Source organism: Ranitomeya variabilis, chromosome 6 (assembly GCF_051348905.1).
Source record: "Ranitomeya variabilis isolate aRanVar5 chromosome 6, aRanVar5.hap1, whole genome shotgun sequence".
Lineage (NCBI taxonomy): Eukaryota > Metazoa > Chordata > Amphibia > Anura > Dendrobatidae > Ranitomeya > Ranitomeya variabilis.
In genome coordinates, this window is record NC_135237.1 from 383,252,643 (window position 1) to 383,271,245 (window position 18,603).

General features: G+C 42.6%; 1 protein-coding gene across 2 annotated transcripts in view; it reads right to left on the reverse strand.

Moving 5' to 3' along the window:
• Positions 1-18,603, reverse strand: part of LOC143782549 (beta-Ala-His dipeptidase-like) — a 139,020-nt gene that overhangs the window by 58,014 nt on the left and 62,403 nt on the right. For both annotated transcript variants that reach the window (XM_077270088.1, XM_077270087.1), the window contains one exon: positions 5,634-5,741. In XM_077270088.1, the coding sequence (XP_077126203.1) occupies positions 5,634-5,741 (108 nt within the window). The remainder of the gene's footprint in view (positions 1-5,633; positions 5,742-18,603) is intronic.

Below are 18,603 nucleotides of genomic sequence, written 5' to 3' on the forward strand. Positions count from 1 at the left end.
GACTGGTCATCTGGAAATACTAGCAAATGCCAGATAGGTGGTCTGGCGGTGGGCCGCATCGGACTACAGCAAACATAATATTATATGGAGGACTATGGGGGTGCATTATACTTCTTATATGGCTCCCCGTGACTTCTATGTAAGCCCCTGATGAGAATAATTGTTTATTTTCTTTTATACATTACAAGAACGGCAGTACGGGAGACAAATATATACCGGGATGGGGCACCGGATAGTTACGCCACTGAGGTCAGACTATGCAACATTGCAACAAAGCTATAGTGTGCAAAATGAATAGGGAAAATATTTTGGCACGGGGGGGCCCCATTTGAAAGTTTGCACCGGGGCCCATAACTTTGTAGTTATGCCACTGTCTGACGGGTTGTCACAGTGTAGAGGGATCATCATTATTCTTATTTGCACAAAGAAAGGCTAGAAGCAATGGAATGAAACTGAAAGGGAGAAGATACAGATTAGCTATTAGAAAAAACTTTTTGACAGTGCGGGTGATCAATGAGTGGAACAGACTGCCACTAGAGGTGGTGAGTTCTCCTTCCATGGAAGTCTTCAAACAGAGGCTGGACAAACATGTGTCTGAGATGGTTTAGTGAGTCCTGAATTGAGCAGAGGCTTGGACAGGATGACTAAGGATGTCCCTTCCAACTCTAACATTGTATGATTCTATGATTCATGTGTGGGGAAAAATGCTGAGCTCCCATGAAAGGCAGGGACACGACCTTGGACCTACCTTTGCCACATGTATGCAGTCCTTGACCAGCTGGTCGAGGGTGCATACTGCTGTGCGAGATGTGAGCACATTGTGCATTTGGAAACCCAGATACTGGATCTAAATGTGCAGCTGGCAACACTGAGATCCATAGACAATATGGAGAGGAGTCTTCTGCTCACAGAGCAGACGCTCAATGGGATAGATGAGGAGGGGGATGGTAGGATGGAGCTGCAGGACAGTGTGGCAGTTAGCTGGGTGACAGATAGAAGGCGGGGTAGAGGGAAGAGTGCCAGGGAGGCTAGTCCTGATCTGGCACACCCCAATAAGTTTGCTAAGTTGGCAGATGAGGGGGGTGCCAGTACAGGGGTAGCACTGCTGCAGCCAGGCATGTCTTCTGAAAGCCGGAGGAGTGACTGCTCCAGTAAGGAGGGAAATAGGAGAGCAGGGCAGGCCAGACAGGTGCTGGTAGTGGGGGACTCAATTATTAGGGGAACATATAGGGCAATCTGTCACAAAGACAGGGATCGTCGGACGGTGTGCTGCCTACCTGGCGCTCGAGTCCGACACATCGCTGATCGGGTGGACAGATTACTGGGAGGGGCTGGTGAGGACCCAGCGGTCATGGTGCACATTGGCACAAATGACAAAGTTAGAGGTAGGTGGAAGGTCCTTAAAGATGATTTCAGGGAATTAGGCTGCAAGCTGAAAGCAAGGACCTCCAACGTGGTATTTTCCGAAATACTGCCTGTACCACGTGCCACGCCAGAGAGGCAACGGGAGATTAGGGAGGTTAATAAGTGGCTCAAGAATTGGTGTAGGAAGGAGGGGTTTGGGTTCCTGCAGAACTGGGCCGACTTCTCAGTTGGCTACAGGCTCTACGCTAGGGACGGGCTGCACCTCAATGGGGAAGGGGCAGCTGTGCTGGGGGAGAAAATGGTTAGAAGGTTGGAGGAGTGTTTAAGCTAGGGATTGGGGGGGAGGGTATTCATTTTATAGGAGGGGAAGATAGTGCAGATAGAGACCTGGGCACAAATAAGGAAGTTGGGGGTGGCGGTGGCATGGGGGGTGGGGTTAGAACAGTTAGTAATTTAAGAAAGAATAGAGGTACAGAGAGTAACATCAAGTGCATGTATACTAATGCCAGAAGCCTCGCCAACAAAATGGATGAATTAGAACTAATGTTGTTGGAGCATAATTATGACATGGTGGGGATATCTGAGACGTGGCTGGATGAGAGCCATGACTGGGCTGTTAACTTGCAGGGCTATAGCCTGTTCAGAAATGACCGTACAGATAAGCGAGGGGGAGGGGTGTGTCTATATGTAAAATCTTCCTTAAAACCCATCCTGCGTGATAATATAGGTGAATTTAATGAAAATGTAGAGTCCCTGTGGGTGGAGATAAGGGGAGGGGGAAAAAATAATAAATTACTGATAGGGATTTGTTATAAATCTCCAAAAATAATGGAAGCAATGGTGAATATCCTCGTAAAGCAAATAGATGAAGCTGCGACTCAAGGAGAAGTCATTATTATGGGGGACTTCAACTACCCTGAAATAGATTGGGGAACAGAAACCTGCAGTTCCAGCAAAGGTAATCGGTTTTTGACAACTATGAGAGACAATTACCTTTCACAACTGGTTCAGGACCCAACAAGGAGGGGGGCACTGCTAGACCTAATATTAACCAACAGGCCAGACCGCATATCAAATATAAGGGTTGGGGGTCACTTGGGGAATAGTGATCACAAAATAATAAGTTTTCATGTAACCTTTAATAAGATGGGTAGTAGGGGGGTGACAAGGACACTAAACTTCAGGAGGGCAAATTTCCAACGGATGAGAGAGGATCTTGGTGCAATTAACTGGGACGATATCCTGAGACACAAAAATACACAAAGAAAATGGGAGACGTTTATTAGCATCCTGGATAGGACCTGTGCACAGTATATACCGTATGGGAATAAACATACTAGAAATAGGAGGAAACCAATATGGCTAAATAGAGCTGTAAGGGGCGCAATAAGGGACAAAAAGAAAGCATTTAGAGAATTAAATGAAGTAGGTAGTGAGGAGGCATTAAATAAATACAGAAAATTAAATAAATTCTGTAAAAAGCAAATCAAGGCAGCAAAGATTGAGACAGAGAGACTCATTGCTAGAGAGAGCAAAAATAACCCCAAAATATTCTTTAACTATATAAATAGTAAGAAACTAAAAAATGACAGTGTTGGCCCCCTTAAAAATAATCTGGGGGAAATGGTGGATGAGGATGAGGAAAAAGCCAATATGCTAAATGACTTTTTTTCATCAGTATTTACAAAAGAAAATCCCATGGCAGACAAAATGACTAGTGATAAAAATTCCCCATTAAATGTCACCTGCTTAACCCAGCAGGAAGTACAGCGGCGTCTAAAAATAACTAAAATTAACAAATCTCCGGGCCCGGATGGGATACACCCCCGAGTACTGCAGGAACTAAGTACAGTCATTGATAGACCATTATTTTTAATCTTTAAAGACTCCATAATAACAGGGTCTGTACCACAGGACTGGCGTATAGCAAATGTGGTGCCAATATTCAAAAAAGGGGCAAAAACTGAACTCGGTAATTATAGGCCAGTAAGCTTAACCTCTACTGTGGGTAAAATCCTGGAGGGCATTCTAAGGGATACTATACTAGAGTATCTGAAGAGGAATAACCTTATGACCCAGTATCAGCACGGGTTTACTAGGGACCGTTCATGTCAGACTAATTTGATCAGCTTCTATGAAGAGGTAAGTTCCGGACTGGACCAAGGGAACCCAGTGGACATAGTGTATATGGACTTTTCCAAAGCTTTTGATACGGTGCCACACAAAAGGTTGTTACATAAAATTAGAGTAATGGGGATAGGGGAAAATATGTGTAAGTGGGTTGAGAGCTGGCTCAGGGATAGGAAACAAAGGGTGGTTATTAATGGAGCACACTCGGACTGGGTTGCGGTTAGCAGTGGGGTACCACAGGGGTCAGTATTGGGCCCTCTTCTTTTTAACATATTTATTAATGACCTTGTAGGGGGCATTCAGAGTAGAATTTCAATATTTGCAGATGACACTAAACTCTGCAGGGTAATCAATACAGGGGAGGACAATATTATATTACAGGATGATTTATGTAAACTAGAAGCTTGGGCTGATAAATGGCAAATGAGCTTTAATGGGGATAAATGTAAGGTCATGCACTTGGGTAGAAGTAATAAGATGTATAACTATGTGCTTAATTCTAAAATTCTGGGCAAAACCGTCAATGAAAAAGACCTGGGTATATGGGTGGATGACAAACTCATATTCAGTGGCCAGTGTCAGGCAGCTGCTACAAAGGCAAATAAAATAATGGGATGTATTAAAAGAGGCATAGATGCTCATGAGGAGAACATAATTTTACCTCTATACAAGTCACTAGTTCGACCACACTTAGAATACTGTGCACAGTTCTGGTCTCCGGTGTATAAGAAAGACATAGCTGAACTGGAGCGGGTGCAGAGAAGAGCGACCAAGGTTATTAGAGGACTGGGGGGTCTGCAATACCAAGATAGGTTATTACACTTGGGGCTATTTAGTTTGGAAAAACGAAGACTAAGGGGTGATCTTATTTTAATGTATAAATATAGGAGGGGACAGTACACAGACCTTTCTGATGATCTTTTTAATCATAGACCTGAGACAGGGACAAGGGGGCATCCTCTACATCTGGAGGAAAGAAGGTTTAAGCATAATAACAGACGCGGATTCTTTACTGTAAGAGCAGTGAGACTATGGAACTCTCTGCCGTATGATGTTGTAATGAGTGATTCATTAATTAAATTTAAGAGGGGACTGGATACCTTTCTGGAAAAGTATAATGTTACAGGGTATATACACTAGATTCCTTGATAAGGCGTTGATCCAGGGAACTAGTCTGATTGCCGTATGTGGAGTCGGGAAGGAATTTTTTTCCCCATGGTGGAGTTACTCTTTGCCACATGGGTTTTTTTTGCCTTCCTCTGGATCAACATGTTAGGGCATTTTAGGTTAGGCTATGGGTTGAACTAGATGGACTTACAGTCTTCCTTCAACCTTAATAACAATGTAACCTATACGTACAAGTTTGTGAAAGGGTTAAAATTTGAGTGGAGTCTTCTTAACTGATTGATAGATATTTCTGCATGCAGTTATATAGAAAAGACTGTCAATCACTGACAGGACCACCCACTGGACTCATGCATACAAACACCAAGGACTTCAATAAATAGAATGCAAGTAGTGATGAGCGAGAATACTCATTGCTCAGGTTTTCCCGACACGCTCGGGCGGTCTCCGGGTATTTGTGAGTGCTCAGAGATTTAGTTTTTGTCAACGCAGCTGCATGATTTACGGCTGCTAGCCAGCCTGAGTACATGTAGGGGTTGCCTGGTTGCTAGGGAATCCTCACGTGTATTCAAGCTGTCTATCAGCTGTAAATCATTCAGCTGAGGCAACGAAAACTAAATCTCCCAAGCACTCACAAATACTCGGAGACCACCCGAGCGTGTCGGGAAAACCCAAGCAACGAGTATAATCGCTCATCACTAAATGCAAGGCTTACTGACATTTTCCAACAAAAAATGTATATCAATCTGATCAATTTCTGCTCTATGTCATCCTATCCTGAGATCAAACACCATCTTCAACATGATAGTTTCTCTTTAAGTGTAAGGTACATGGACTATCCCAGTTCCAGAGGTCCCTCTCATGTCACTAAGTGACTTACTTAGGTTCTCCCCAGTGATAATACAATACTGTCTCAGTGAGACGTGCAGGCTTTTCATGCTGCCCTGGTACATGTTTCTAGACTACGACATGGAACATTCATTCTCTATGATAGTAACATTGATTTTTTTTACCTGGACGAAATCATCTTGGTGTGCATCAATGTAATGGAAGAGATCTTCTACCAGATTCTCAGAGGCATTGGCTCCCTGGGGCAGCATGATGAGCTGAAGGATGAGGATCTGCAGATGATACAGAATATGTTTCTGTGATGTTACATCTGGTAATGACCACGTCTATGCAGTTCTGCACGTGTAGGAATATGAAGAAAAAATAACCGTTCAGAGGGTTAGAAGTTTGCTTGGTAAGCAGTGTTAATCAGCAGAATGCAGCTCTTTGTTCCGGCATGATTGCATAATGTCATAGTTCCCCTGAGGCTTACCACTGACATACAAAACTGTCCATGATGCACTGTTATTACACGCCTTACTAACATATGAACACAGCCTCCAGAAATCTCTGACATCTCTCACTGAGGAGTGCCTGGTTTCATATTGTGCAATATTGTCCTTAAGTCACAAGCTGCATTATTCCAATGGTATAAAATCTCTAGTGTCAATTACCCATTAAAAACTCATTCCCACTTGCGGTGAAATTGGACGAATGCAATCCGATAAAAAATCGGATTGAATTTGGACCAATGTTATTCTATGATTGTGTGTTCATCTGCGTTTTTTTTCCAGCTTGGATCGGATCACGATTGGACTGGAAAAAAATCATGAATTGCTGCGAATGTAATCAGAAAACAGATCGCACCCCACAATAGAAGTCAATGGGTGCGATAAAAAAATCGTACAGCACTCGCACCATGCAAGTGCTGTCTGATGTTTACGCACCGGTGACCTTTGAAAACCCGGCAATTCATATGCGGGTACAGTAAAATCACACTGACAGGTTAGAATAGAATAGATAGAATAGATATATACATATAGAATAGATGTATTTATATATACTGTGTGTATATATATATATATATATATATATATATATATATATATATATATATATATATACAGTGGGGCAAAAAAGTATTTAGTCATTCAGCAATAGTGCAAGTTCCACCACTTAAAAAGATGAGAGGCGTATTTACATCATAGGTAGACCTCAACTATGGGAGACAAACTGAGAAAAAAAATTCCAGAAAATCACATTGTCTGTTTTTTTATCATTTTATTTGCATATTATGGTGGAAAATAAGTATTTGGTCAGAAATAAAATTTCATCTCAATATCCTTTGTTGGCAATGACAGAGGTCAAACGTTTTCTGTAAGTCTTCACAAGGTTGCCACACACTGTTGTTGGTATGTTGGCCCATTCCTCCATGCAGATCTCCTCTAGAGCAGTGATGTTTTTGGCTTTTCGCTTGGCAACACGGACTTTCAACTCCCTCCAAAGGTTTTCTATAGGGTTGAGATCTGGAGACTGGCTAGGCCATTCTAGGACCGTGAAATGCTTCTTACGAAGCCACTCCTTCGTTGCCCTGGCGGTGTGCTTTGGATCATTGTCATGTTGAAAGACCCAGCCACATTTCATCTTCAATGCCCTTGCTGATGGAAGGAGGTTTGCACTCAAAATCTCACGATACATGGCCCCATTCATTCTTTCATGTACCCGGATCAGTCGTCCTGGCCCCTTTGCAGAGAAGCAGCCCCAAAGCATGATGTTTCCACCACCATGCTTTACAGTAGGTATGGTGTTTGATGGATGCAACTCAGTATTCTTTTTCCTCCAAACACGACAAGTTGTGTTTCTACCAAACAGTTCCAGTTTGGTTTCATCAGACCATAGGACATTCTCCCAAAACTCCTCTGGATCATCCAAATGCTCTCTAGCAAACTTCAGACGGGCCCGGACATGTACTGGCTTAAGCAGTGGGACACGTCTGGCACTGCAGGATCTGAGTCCATGGTGGTGTAGTGTGTTACTTATGGTAGGCCTTGTTACATTGGTCCCAGCTCTCTGCAGTTCATTCACTAGGTCCCCCCGCGTGGTTCTGGGATTTTTGCTCACCGTTCTTGTGATCATTCTGACCCCACGGGGTGGGATTTTACGTGGAGCCCCAGATCGAGGGAGATTATCAGTGGTCTTGAATGTCTTCCATTTTCTAATTATTGCTCCCACTGTTGATTTCTTCACTCCAAGCTGGTTGGCTATTGCAGATTCACTCTTCCCAGCCTGGTGCAGGGCTACAATTTTGTTTCTGGTGTCCTTTGACAGCTCTTTGGTCTTCACCATAGTGGAGTTTGGAGTCAGACTGTTTGAGGGTGTGCACAGGTGTCTTTTTATACTGATAACAAGTTTAAACAGGTGCCATTACTACAGGTAATGAGTGGAGGAAAGAGGAGACTCTTAAAGAAGAAGTTACAGGTCTGTGAGAGCCAGAAATCTTGATTGTTTGTTTCTGACCAAATACTTATTTTCCACCATAATATGCAAATAAAATGATAAAAAAAACAGACAATGTGATTTTCTGGATTTTTTTTTCTCAGTTTGTCTCCCATAGTTGAGGTCTACCTATGATGTAAATTACAGACGCCTCTCATCTTTTTAAGTGGTGGAACTTGCACTATTGCTGACTGACTAAATACTTTTTTGCCCCACTGTATATATATATATACAGTGAGTGATGTCGCTTCTAAGCAGGACATCACTCACCCCATGAGGAAAGCAGTGCCACTGTGACAACCAGGAACCTGGGGTGTCACATACGAACTATAGGATTAGTAATGGAGAGTTGTCTTATTGACACCTCTCCATTACTAAGCCGTGGGCTTGATGTCACCTTACAATACAAAGGTGACATCAACCCCACAACTATTACCCCACTTGCCACCGCTATAGGACAAGTGGGAAGAGCGAGGCTAAGTGCCAGAATTGGCGCATCTTAGAGATGCGCCTTTTCTGGCGTGGCTTGGAGATGATTTTTTTAGCCGGGGGTGCCAATAACCATGGTCCCTTTCTAGGCTATTAATATCAGCCCCCAGGCGCTGGCTTTCCCTCCGCTGGTTCTGAAAATTGTGCAGGAGCCCACGCCATTTTTTTCCCCCCAAATAATCTTTTATTAATTACATACATGTCCCATAATTTGCACACACACACACACACACACTACTAATTGGATTGATCACTGACATCTATATATCTACCTATTCTGCATCTATTTACTGTATGTAAACCATTTCTTCTATCCTGTCGGCTCCTTCAGTGATTTTATAGTAGCCGGCAGATGAATTACCGGCTTTTCTTCTATCTTTCTGTGCATTATAAATACACATATATATATATATATATATATATATATATATATATATATATATATGTGTGTGTCACTGACATCTATATATATAATTGCCTAAGGGGTACTTCCGTCTGTTTGTAACTTCCGTCTGTTTGTCTGTAATCCTGGGTCGCTGATTGGTCGCGGGCGGCAGGCGACAGGCTTAGTCCGGCCGCGAGTTGGCCCCTCCCTACTCTCCTCCAGTCAGTGCCCCCTCCCTACTCCTCTCCAGTCAGCGCCAGTGTGTCGCCCCATCCCGGACCAACTTTTTACTATTGATGTTGCCTATGCGGCATCAATAGTAAAAAGATATAATGTTAAAAAAATTTAAAAAATAAAAAATCATGCTGTTCTCAGCTTCTGTCGCCACCGCAGCTTTCCCGCTCCTCCCGATGCTCTCGGCAGCTTCCGTTCCCAGAGATGCATTGCAAAATTACCCAGAGTGGGAAAGCTGCAGAGGCGACGGAAGGTGAGTATATAACTATTTTTTAGTTTATTTCTTTTTTCGAAGGGATATGGTGCCCACACTTCTGTATACTACGTGGGTTGTGTTATATACTACGTGGGCTGTGTTATATACTATGTGGCTGCTATATACTACGTGACTGCTATATACAGTTGTGGCCAAAAGTATTGACATCCCTGCAATTCTGTCAGATAATTCTCAGTTTCTTCCTGAAAATGATTGCAAACACAAATTCTTTGGTAGTATTATCTTCATTTAATTCGTCTTAAATGAAAAAACACAAAAAGAATTGTCCTAAAGCCAAATTGGATGTAATTCCACACCAAACATAAAAAAGGGGGTGGACAAAAGTATTGGCACTGTTCGAAAAATCATGTGATGCTTCTCTAATTTGTGTAATTAGCAGCACCTGTAACTTACCTGTGGCACCTAACAGGTGTTGGCAATAACTAAATCACACTTGCAGCCAGTTGACATGGATTAAAGTTGACTCAACCTCTGTCCTGTGTCCTTGTGTGTACCACATTAAGCATGGAGAAAAGAAAGAAGACCAAAGAACTGTCTGAGGACTTGAGAAACCAAATTGTGAGGAAGCATGAGCAATCTCAAGGCTACAAGTCCATCTCCAAAGACCTGAATGTTCCTGTGTCTTCCGTGTGCAGTGTCATCAAGAAGTTTAAAGCCCATGGCACTGTGGCTAACCTCCCTAGATGTGGACGGAAAAGAAAAAATGAAAGAGATTTCAACACAAGATTGTGCGGATGTTGGATAAAGAACCTCGACTAACATCCAAACAAGTTCAAGCTGCCCTGCAGTCCGAGGGTACAACAGTGTCAACCCGTACTATCTGTCGGCGTCTGAATGAAAAGGGACTGTATGGTAGGAGACCCAGGAAGGCCCCACTTCTTACCCCGAGACATAAAAAAGCCAGGCTGGAGCTTGCCAAAACTTACCTGAAAAAGCCTAAAACATTTTGGAAGAACGTTCTCTGGTCAGATGAGACAAAAGTAGAGCTTTTTGGGCAAAGGCATCAACATAGAGTTTACAGGAGAAAAAAAGAAGCATTCAAAGAAAAGAACACGGTCCCTACAGTCAAACATGGCGGAGGTTCCCTGGTGTTTTGGGGTTGCTTTGCTGCCTCTGGCACTGGACTGCTTGACCGTGTGCATGGCATTATGAAGTCTGAAGACTACCAACAAATTTTGCAGCATAATGTAGGGCCCAGTGTGAGAAAGCTGGGTCTCTCTAAGAGGTCATGGGTCTTCCAGCAGGACACTGACCCAAAACACACTTCAAAAAGCACTAGAAAATGAATTGAAAGAAAGAACTGGAGACTTCTAAGGCGGCCAGCAATGAGTCCAGACCTGAATCACATAGAACTCCTGTGGAGAGATCTAAAAATGGCAGTTTGGAGAAGGCACCCTTCAAATATCAGGGACCTGGAGCAGTTTGCCAAAGAAGAATGGTCTAAAATTCCAGCAGACCATTGTAAGAAACTCACTGATGGTAACCGGAAGCGGTTGGTCGCAGTTATTTTGGCTAAAGGTTGTGCAACCAAGTATTAGGCTGAGGGTGCCAATACTTTTGTCTGGCCCATTTTTGGAGTTTTGTGTGAAATGATCAATGTTTTGCTTTTTGCTTCATTCTCTTTTGTGTTTTTTTAATTTAAGACAAATTAAATGAAGATAATAATACCAAAGAATTTGTGTTTGCAATCATTTTCAGGAAGAAACTGAGTATTATCTGACAGAATTGCAGGGGTGTCAATACTTTTGGCCACAACTGTACTACGTGGCTGTGCTATATACTACATGGCTGTCTGTGTTATATACTACGTGGCTGCTATATACTACATCGCTGTGCTATATACTACATCGCTGTTCTATATACTATGTGGCTGTGCTATATACTACGTGGCTGCTATATATTACGTGGCTGCTATATACTATGTTGCTGTCTGTGCTATATACTCCGTGGCTGCTATATATTACGTCGCTGTGCTATATACTACGTTGGCTGTGTTATATACTACGTGGCTGCTATATACTACGTACATCGCTGTGCTATATACTGCGTGCCTGTGCTTTCTACTACATGGCTGTGCAATATACTATGTGGCTGTGCTATATACTGCTTGGGCTGTGTTATATACTACATCCCTGTGCTATATACAGGTCCTTCTCAAAAAATTAGCATATAGTGTTAAATTTCATTATTTACCATAATGTAATGATTACAATTAAACTTTCATATATTATAGATTCATTATCCACCAACTGAAATTTGTCAGGTCTTTTATTGTTTTAATACTGATGATTTTGGCCTACAACTCCTGATAACCCAAAAAAACTGTCTCAATAAATTAGCATATCAAGAAAAGGTTCTCTAAACGACCTATTACCCTAATCTTCTGAATCAACTAATTAACTCTAAACACATGCAAAAGATACCTGAGGCTTTAAAAAACTCCCTGCCTGGTTCATTACTCAAAACCCACATCATGGGTAAGACTAGCGACCTGACAGATGTCAAGAAGGCCATCATTGACACCCTCAAGCAAGAGGGTAAGACCCAGAAAGAAATTTCTCAACAAATAGGCTGTTCCCAGAGTGCTGTATCAAGGCACCTCAATGGTAAGTCTGTTGGAAGGAAACAATGTGGCAGAAAACGCTGTACAACGAGAAGAGGTGACCGGACCCTGAGGAAGATTGTGGAGAAGGACCGATTCCAGACCTTGGGGAACCTGAGGAAGCAGTGGACTGAGTCTGGTGTGGAAACATCCAGAGCCACCGTGCACAGGCGTGTGCAGGAAATGGGCTACAGGTGCCGCATTCCCCAGGTAAAGCCACTTTTGAACCATAAACAGCGGCAGAAGCGCCTGACCTGGTACTTTTTTCTGATGAAAGCAAATTTTGCATGTCATTCGGAAATCAAGGTGCCAGAGTCTGGAGGAAGACTGGGGAGAAGGAAATGCCAAAATGCCTGAAGTCCAGTGTCAAGTACCCACAGTCAGTGATGGTGTGGGGTGCCATGTCAGCTGCTGGTGTTGGTCCACTGTGTTTCATCAAGGGCAGGGTCAATGCAGCTAGCTATCAGGAGATTTTGGAGCACTTCATGCTTCCATCGGCTGAAATGCTTTATGGAGATGAAGATTTCATTTTTCAGCACGACCTGGCACCTGCTCACAGTGCCAAAACCACTGGTAAATGGTTTACTGACCATGGTATTACTGTGCTCAATTGGCCTGCCAACTCTCCTGACCTGAACCCCATAGAGAATCTGTGGGGTATTGTGAAGAGAAAGTTGAGAGACGCAAGACCCAACACTCTGGATGAGCTTAAGGCCGCTATTGAAGCATCCTGGGCCTCCATAACATCTCAGCAGTGTCACAGGCTGATTGCCTCCATGCCATGCCGCATTGAAGCAGTCATTTCTGCCAAAGGATTCCCGACCAAGTATTGAGTGCATAACTGAACATTATTATTTGATGGTTTTTTTGTTTGTTATTAAAAAACACTTTTATTTGATTGGACGGGTGAAATATGCTAATTTATTGAGACAGGTTTTTTGGGTTATCAGGAGTTGTAGGCCAAAATCATCAGTATTAAAACAATAAAAGACCTGACAAATTTCAGTTGGTGGATAATGAATCTATAATATATGAAAGTTTAATTGTAATCATTACATTATGGTAAATAATGAAATTTAACACTATATGCTAATTTTTTGAGAAGGACCTGTACTATGTGTGTGTTATATACTACGCGGCCGGCCGCAACTAATCAGCGATATTGCCGCTGGATTTAAACACCGCTTCGGTGCTTAGTCGTGCCCGGCCAACCGAGAGCAATCAGCGATACGCAGTCCAGGGTATGTGCACACGTTGCGGAATGGTGTGCGAATTTTTCCGCACTGATTTTGGTAAATTACCGTGAATTTACGGTGGTTTTTGCGCTGTTTTTGTGCAGAATCCACCTGTGGTTTTACACCTGCGGATTCCTATTGAGGAGCAGGTGTAAACCGCTGCGGAATCCGCACAAGGAATTGACATGCTGCAGAATAAACAACGCTGCGTTTTTTTTCCGCAGCATGTGTACGGCAGATGTTGGCACTCGCTCTCCTGGGGCTCATGTGAGGTGTTATGTCATGTGAGCCCGGCGCCCAATCAGCGCTGGCGTTACTGTTCCTGTATACGTAATCAACGTATCGGGCCACTCACAAATGCTGGTGCTTATGATTTATTTTATCTGATCTCTAGAAATCTTTAATATCTAACTGACAACACTTATAGCCCTGGGGGTCAAAGCTCCAATCTTTATTAACAGGTAGTTAGCAATTAACTTTCCTAACACTGTAAGCAAATAATTATGTTACTGGGATGTTGCAAATGTGCAGTCCCAAATATAGTAACATATAGTGTTCCTAGTAAATTCTACATGCAAACCTGCGCGATGCTCAAATGGGGTTTTCTGGCTGTAATTTTCTTACCTCTACGAGCCTGCACTGGGTTTTAAATTAAAAAACAAATCAGCTGTTTCTCTCCCTCCCCAGGTGCAGCACAACCTATTCGCCACTTCTCCGGTTTTGTTTACTGGATGCAGCGGTAATGTCACAACTACACCGCTGCAGCCAATCACTAATTTCTGGAATATACAGCTTCAGGCGACAAGTCTATCTATGTCCTGTGCGGTCTGAGATCGGATGTGTACTCATTGGTCTTGCTCGGATTGAACTCTACAGACTATTATTCAATATGATGGGGACCAGATGTGGTGACTAGTGATGAGCGAGTGTACTCGTTGCTCAGGTTTTCCCGAGCACGCTCGGGTGACCTCCGAGTATTTGTTATTGCTCAGAGATATAGTATTCATCGCCTCAGCAGCATGATTTACGGCTTCCAGATACGCTGAATACATGTGAGGAATGCCTGTTTGTTAGGGAACTCCCACATGTATTCAGCATATCTGGAAGCTGTAAATCATGCAACTGAGGCGATGAAAACTATATCTCCGAGCAATAACAAATACTCAGAGGTCACCCGAGTGTGCTCGGGAAAACCCGAGCAACGAGTACACTCGCTCATCACTAGTGCTGACACAACAAATGATAAAAATTCCTCTATACATCAGAGGTCTCCTGTATGCACCCTGCAAGGGATTGAGGTGGTCAGCGATAATCAGAAGCCAATGTGCTACTAACCAGCCTAATTCTGGTGCTAAACATTTGTGCTATTTATTCTCCTGGTTTCTGCAGTCACAACTTCTGTTTCCCTCTTATTTTAGGCTGCGGTTAGCTATATCTATTAAACAATTCATGTGTTATATTAGCTTGCATCATGTCTAATGTCAGAGTTATGTCTGAAATGTGAAGGATAATACAATAATTTTCAATAAGGTGTACCTGTAAATATGTTTATCCCCTTCTCCCCAAAGCCTGTTTTCACCTTCCTGACCAGGCCAATTTTTACAATTCTGACAACTGTCATTTTATGAGGTAATAACTCTGGAACGCTTCAACGCTGCTGTATACAATTTGTTGTGCAATTTCTCCTGAGTGCGGAGACACCCAATATGTGGAGGAAAACAACTGTTTGGGTGCACGACAGGGCTTGAAAGGAAAGGAGCGCCATTTGACTTTTTGAATGTAAAATATGCTGGAATAATTAGCGGCTGATGCCTTGCCTTGGCCACGCCCCCTGAAGAAACAGTATTTTGAACGCGAAACGCGCGTCGGGGTACGTGGCTGAGGCAAAGGCAGGACTAGTCACCATCATGGCTAATTATCCCGGTTTCATTTGATATGATCTTACATTGATGTTGGATACAGCAGTTGGGATTGCTGCATTATATATCATGGCAATTGATTGAAGCACACTTAGCTGGATATGTGAGTCATGCTTTAAGCCATAGTGACAGTCCATTTTCCCTACAGCTGCATTATATATATATATATATATATATATATATATATATATATATATATATATATATATATATACACACACTGTGTGCAGAATTATTAGGCAAGTTGTATTTTAGAGGATTATTTTTATTATTGATCAACAACAATGTTCTCAATCAACCCAAAAGACTCATAAGTATCAAAGCTTAATATCTTTGGAAGTTGGTGTGTTTTTTTTTTTAGATTTGGCTATCTTAGGAGGATATCTGTTTGTGAAGGTAACTATTACTGTGCAGAATTATTAGGCAACTTAATAAAAAACAAATATATTCCCATCTCACTTACTTATTTTCACCAGGTAAACCAATATAACTGCACAAAATTTATAAATAAACATTTCTGACATGCAACCCCCCCAAAAAAAAAAAATTAGTGACCAATATAGCCACCTTTCTTTATGATGACACTCAACAGCCTTCCATCCATAGATTCTGTCAGTTGCTTGATCTGTTTACTATCAACATTGCGTGCAGCAGCCACCACAGCCTCCCAGACACTGTTCCGAGAGGTGTACTGTTTTCCCTCCCTGTTGATCTCACATTTTATGAGGGACCACAGGTTCTCTATGGGGTTCAGATCAGGTGAACAAGGGGGCCATGTCATAATTTTTTTTTCTTTGAGACCTTTACTGGCCAGCCACGCTGTGGAGTAGTTGGAGGCATGTGATGGAGCATTGTCCTGCATGAAAATCATGTTTTTCTTGAACGATACAAACTTCTTCCTGTACCACTGCTTGAAGAAGTTGTCTTCCAGAAACTGGCAGTAGGTCTGGGAGTTGAGCTTCACTCCATCCTCAACCCGAAAAGGTCCCACAAGTTCATCTTTGATGATACCAGCCCATACCAGTACCCTACCTCCACCTTGCTGGCATCTGAGTCGGAGTGGAGCTCTCTGCCCTTTACTGATCCAGCCTCTGACCCATCCATCTGGCCCATCAAGAGTCACTCTCATTTCATCAGTCCATAAAACGTTTGAAAAGTCAGTCTTAAGATATTTCTTGGCCCTGTCTTGACATTTTATCTTATGTTTCTTGTTCAAAGGTGGTCGTTTTTCAGCCTTCCTTACCTTGGCCATGTCCCTGAGTATCGCACACCTTGTGCTTTTTGTTACTCTAGTAATGTTGCAGCTCTGAAATATGGCAAAACTGGTGGCAAATGGCATCTTGGCAGCTTCATGCTTGATGTTCCTCAATTCATGGGCAGTTATTTTGCGCCTTTTTTGCCCAACATGCTTCTTGCGACCCTGCTGGCTATTTGCCATGAAGAGCTTGATTATTCGGTGATCACGCTTCAAAAGTTTGGCAATTTCAAGACTGCTGCATCCCTCTGCAAGACATCTCACAATTTTGGACTTTTCAGAGCCCATCAAATCTCTCTTCTGACCCATTTTGCCAAAGGAAAGGAAGTTGCCTAATAACTAAGCACACCTTATATAGGGTTTTGAAGTCATTAGACAACACCCCTCCTCATTACAGAGATGCACATCACCTGATTTACTTAATTGGTAGTTGGCTCTCAAGCCTGAACAGCTTGGAGTAGGACAACATGTATAAAAAGTATCATGTGATCAAAATACAACTTGCCTAATAATTCTGCACAAAGTGTATAGATGTCCTGACCTTACTTCAGCCCCTTTTCCATACCTTGGATTTAATCACTTAATGATTTTAAAAAACCCATGTATTGTACTATGATATTTATTTTTTGCTTATTATTTCTACACATACATTTTTTCTGTGTTATTAATGTTTAAACAAATACATTTTGGTATTATTTTATTGGCTTTTGTACTTGACTTTCTCCTTGATTTGGTATAGTTTAGCGAGTTGCCTAGTACATGGGTGCATAGCACTGTATTACTGGTAATTATTTTGTGGACCTGTAGAGAACTTATCTAGATGTGTATTGAGCACCTTGAACCCACAGGTGCTTCACAGAAGTTTATAACGTAGATCCGTGGAACTGAAAAAAAATCAAATTTTTCGGAAATATTTTTTTAGCTCCATATTTTGTAACAGGTGAAATTGCTCCTTACAATTTGTTGTGCAATTTCTCCTAAGTGTGCCGATCTTCCCTATGTGGAGGAATGCTACTGTTTGGGCGCACGGCAGGGCTTGGAAGGGAAGGAATGCCATTTGACTTTTTGAATGTAAAATTTACTGGAATAATTAGCGTTTGGAGAGCCTCTGATGTGCCTAAACAGTGGAAACCTCCCTCAGGTGCCTGCATTTTGGAAATTATAACCCTTTGGGAATATCTATCGATGCAGTGATGATTTTGACTCCATGGGTGTTTTCCAGAAACACGCACCAGTGGCTGTTGCTGAGTGAAAATTGCAAACTGCTGTTGTCGTGACCAGTACACTGTAGTGACCAGTACGTTGCAGTCACCAGAACATTATGCCCAGCTCGTGCTTCTGGAGACACACACCTGAAAATTAGGTGGGCTCTCATCACTACAGAAATGCCAAACATGTGGGCCCTAAATGTTGTTTAGGCACACTGGGGCTCAGAAGGGAGGGGGGCATTTGGATTTGGGAGCGGAGAATTTGCTGAATTTCTTTTGGAGGGTGAGGAGCCATTTCGCTTTTCCAGAGCCTTTGTGCTACCAGTAACATGGAAGCCCCCTATATTTCCATCAACAGATGATGGACCCCAGTGGGGACTTACTTTTTTGTGTGGATTGAATTTAAGTTTTTATTGGGAACATTTTACATAGCGTTAGGGATCACATTTATCAATCGCTCTACGCTAAGCACTTACTTTGGGATTTCCATCTAAATCTCTGGGTGACGTGACAGATGAAACCCCCGAGGGATCCATTCACTATAATGAGGCAGCAAATGTACTCTGGACTCTGACCAGTGGTGTCCTTTTTAAAAGTGCACAAAACTATGGCCGACAGCACTTTTATGAAATCTTGAAAAGACAGACACCGCCAGATCACAGGTCAGACGGCGTCCACAGTGTCTCCATCTGCCTCATTATAGGGAATCTTCCGCTGGGGATTCTGTCTGAATCACGTATTTCAGAGATTAAGGGCTCCTTCTCACTTGCGAGAAATACGTCCGAGTCTCGCAGGTTAAAACCCTGCTCTGGCGCCGGCACTCCAGAGCGGAGCGTGCGGCCGCACAGCAATACATCTCCGGAGTGCCGGCGCTAGAGGAGAGTTTTAACCTGTGAGACTCGGACGTATTTCTCGCAAGTGAGAAGGAGCCCTTACACAGAAACCTCAATGTAAGTGCTCAGCGTAGCGCGCAGGATAAATGTGCGCCAAGACTTAGTGTTATCTTTGGAAGACAGAATGAAAAAAATCAACAGCATGTGAAGAATTTGTTTTAT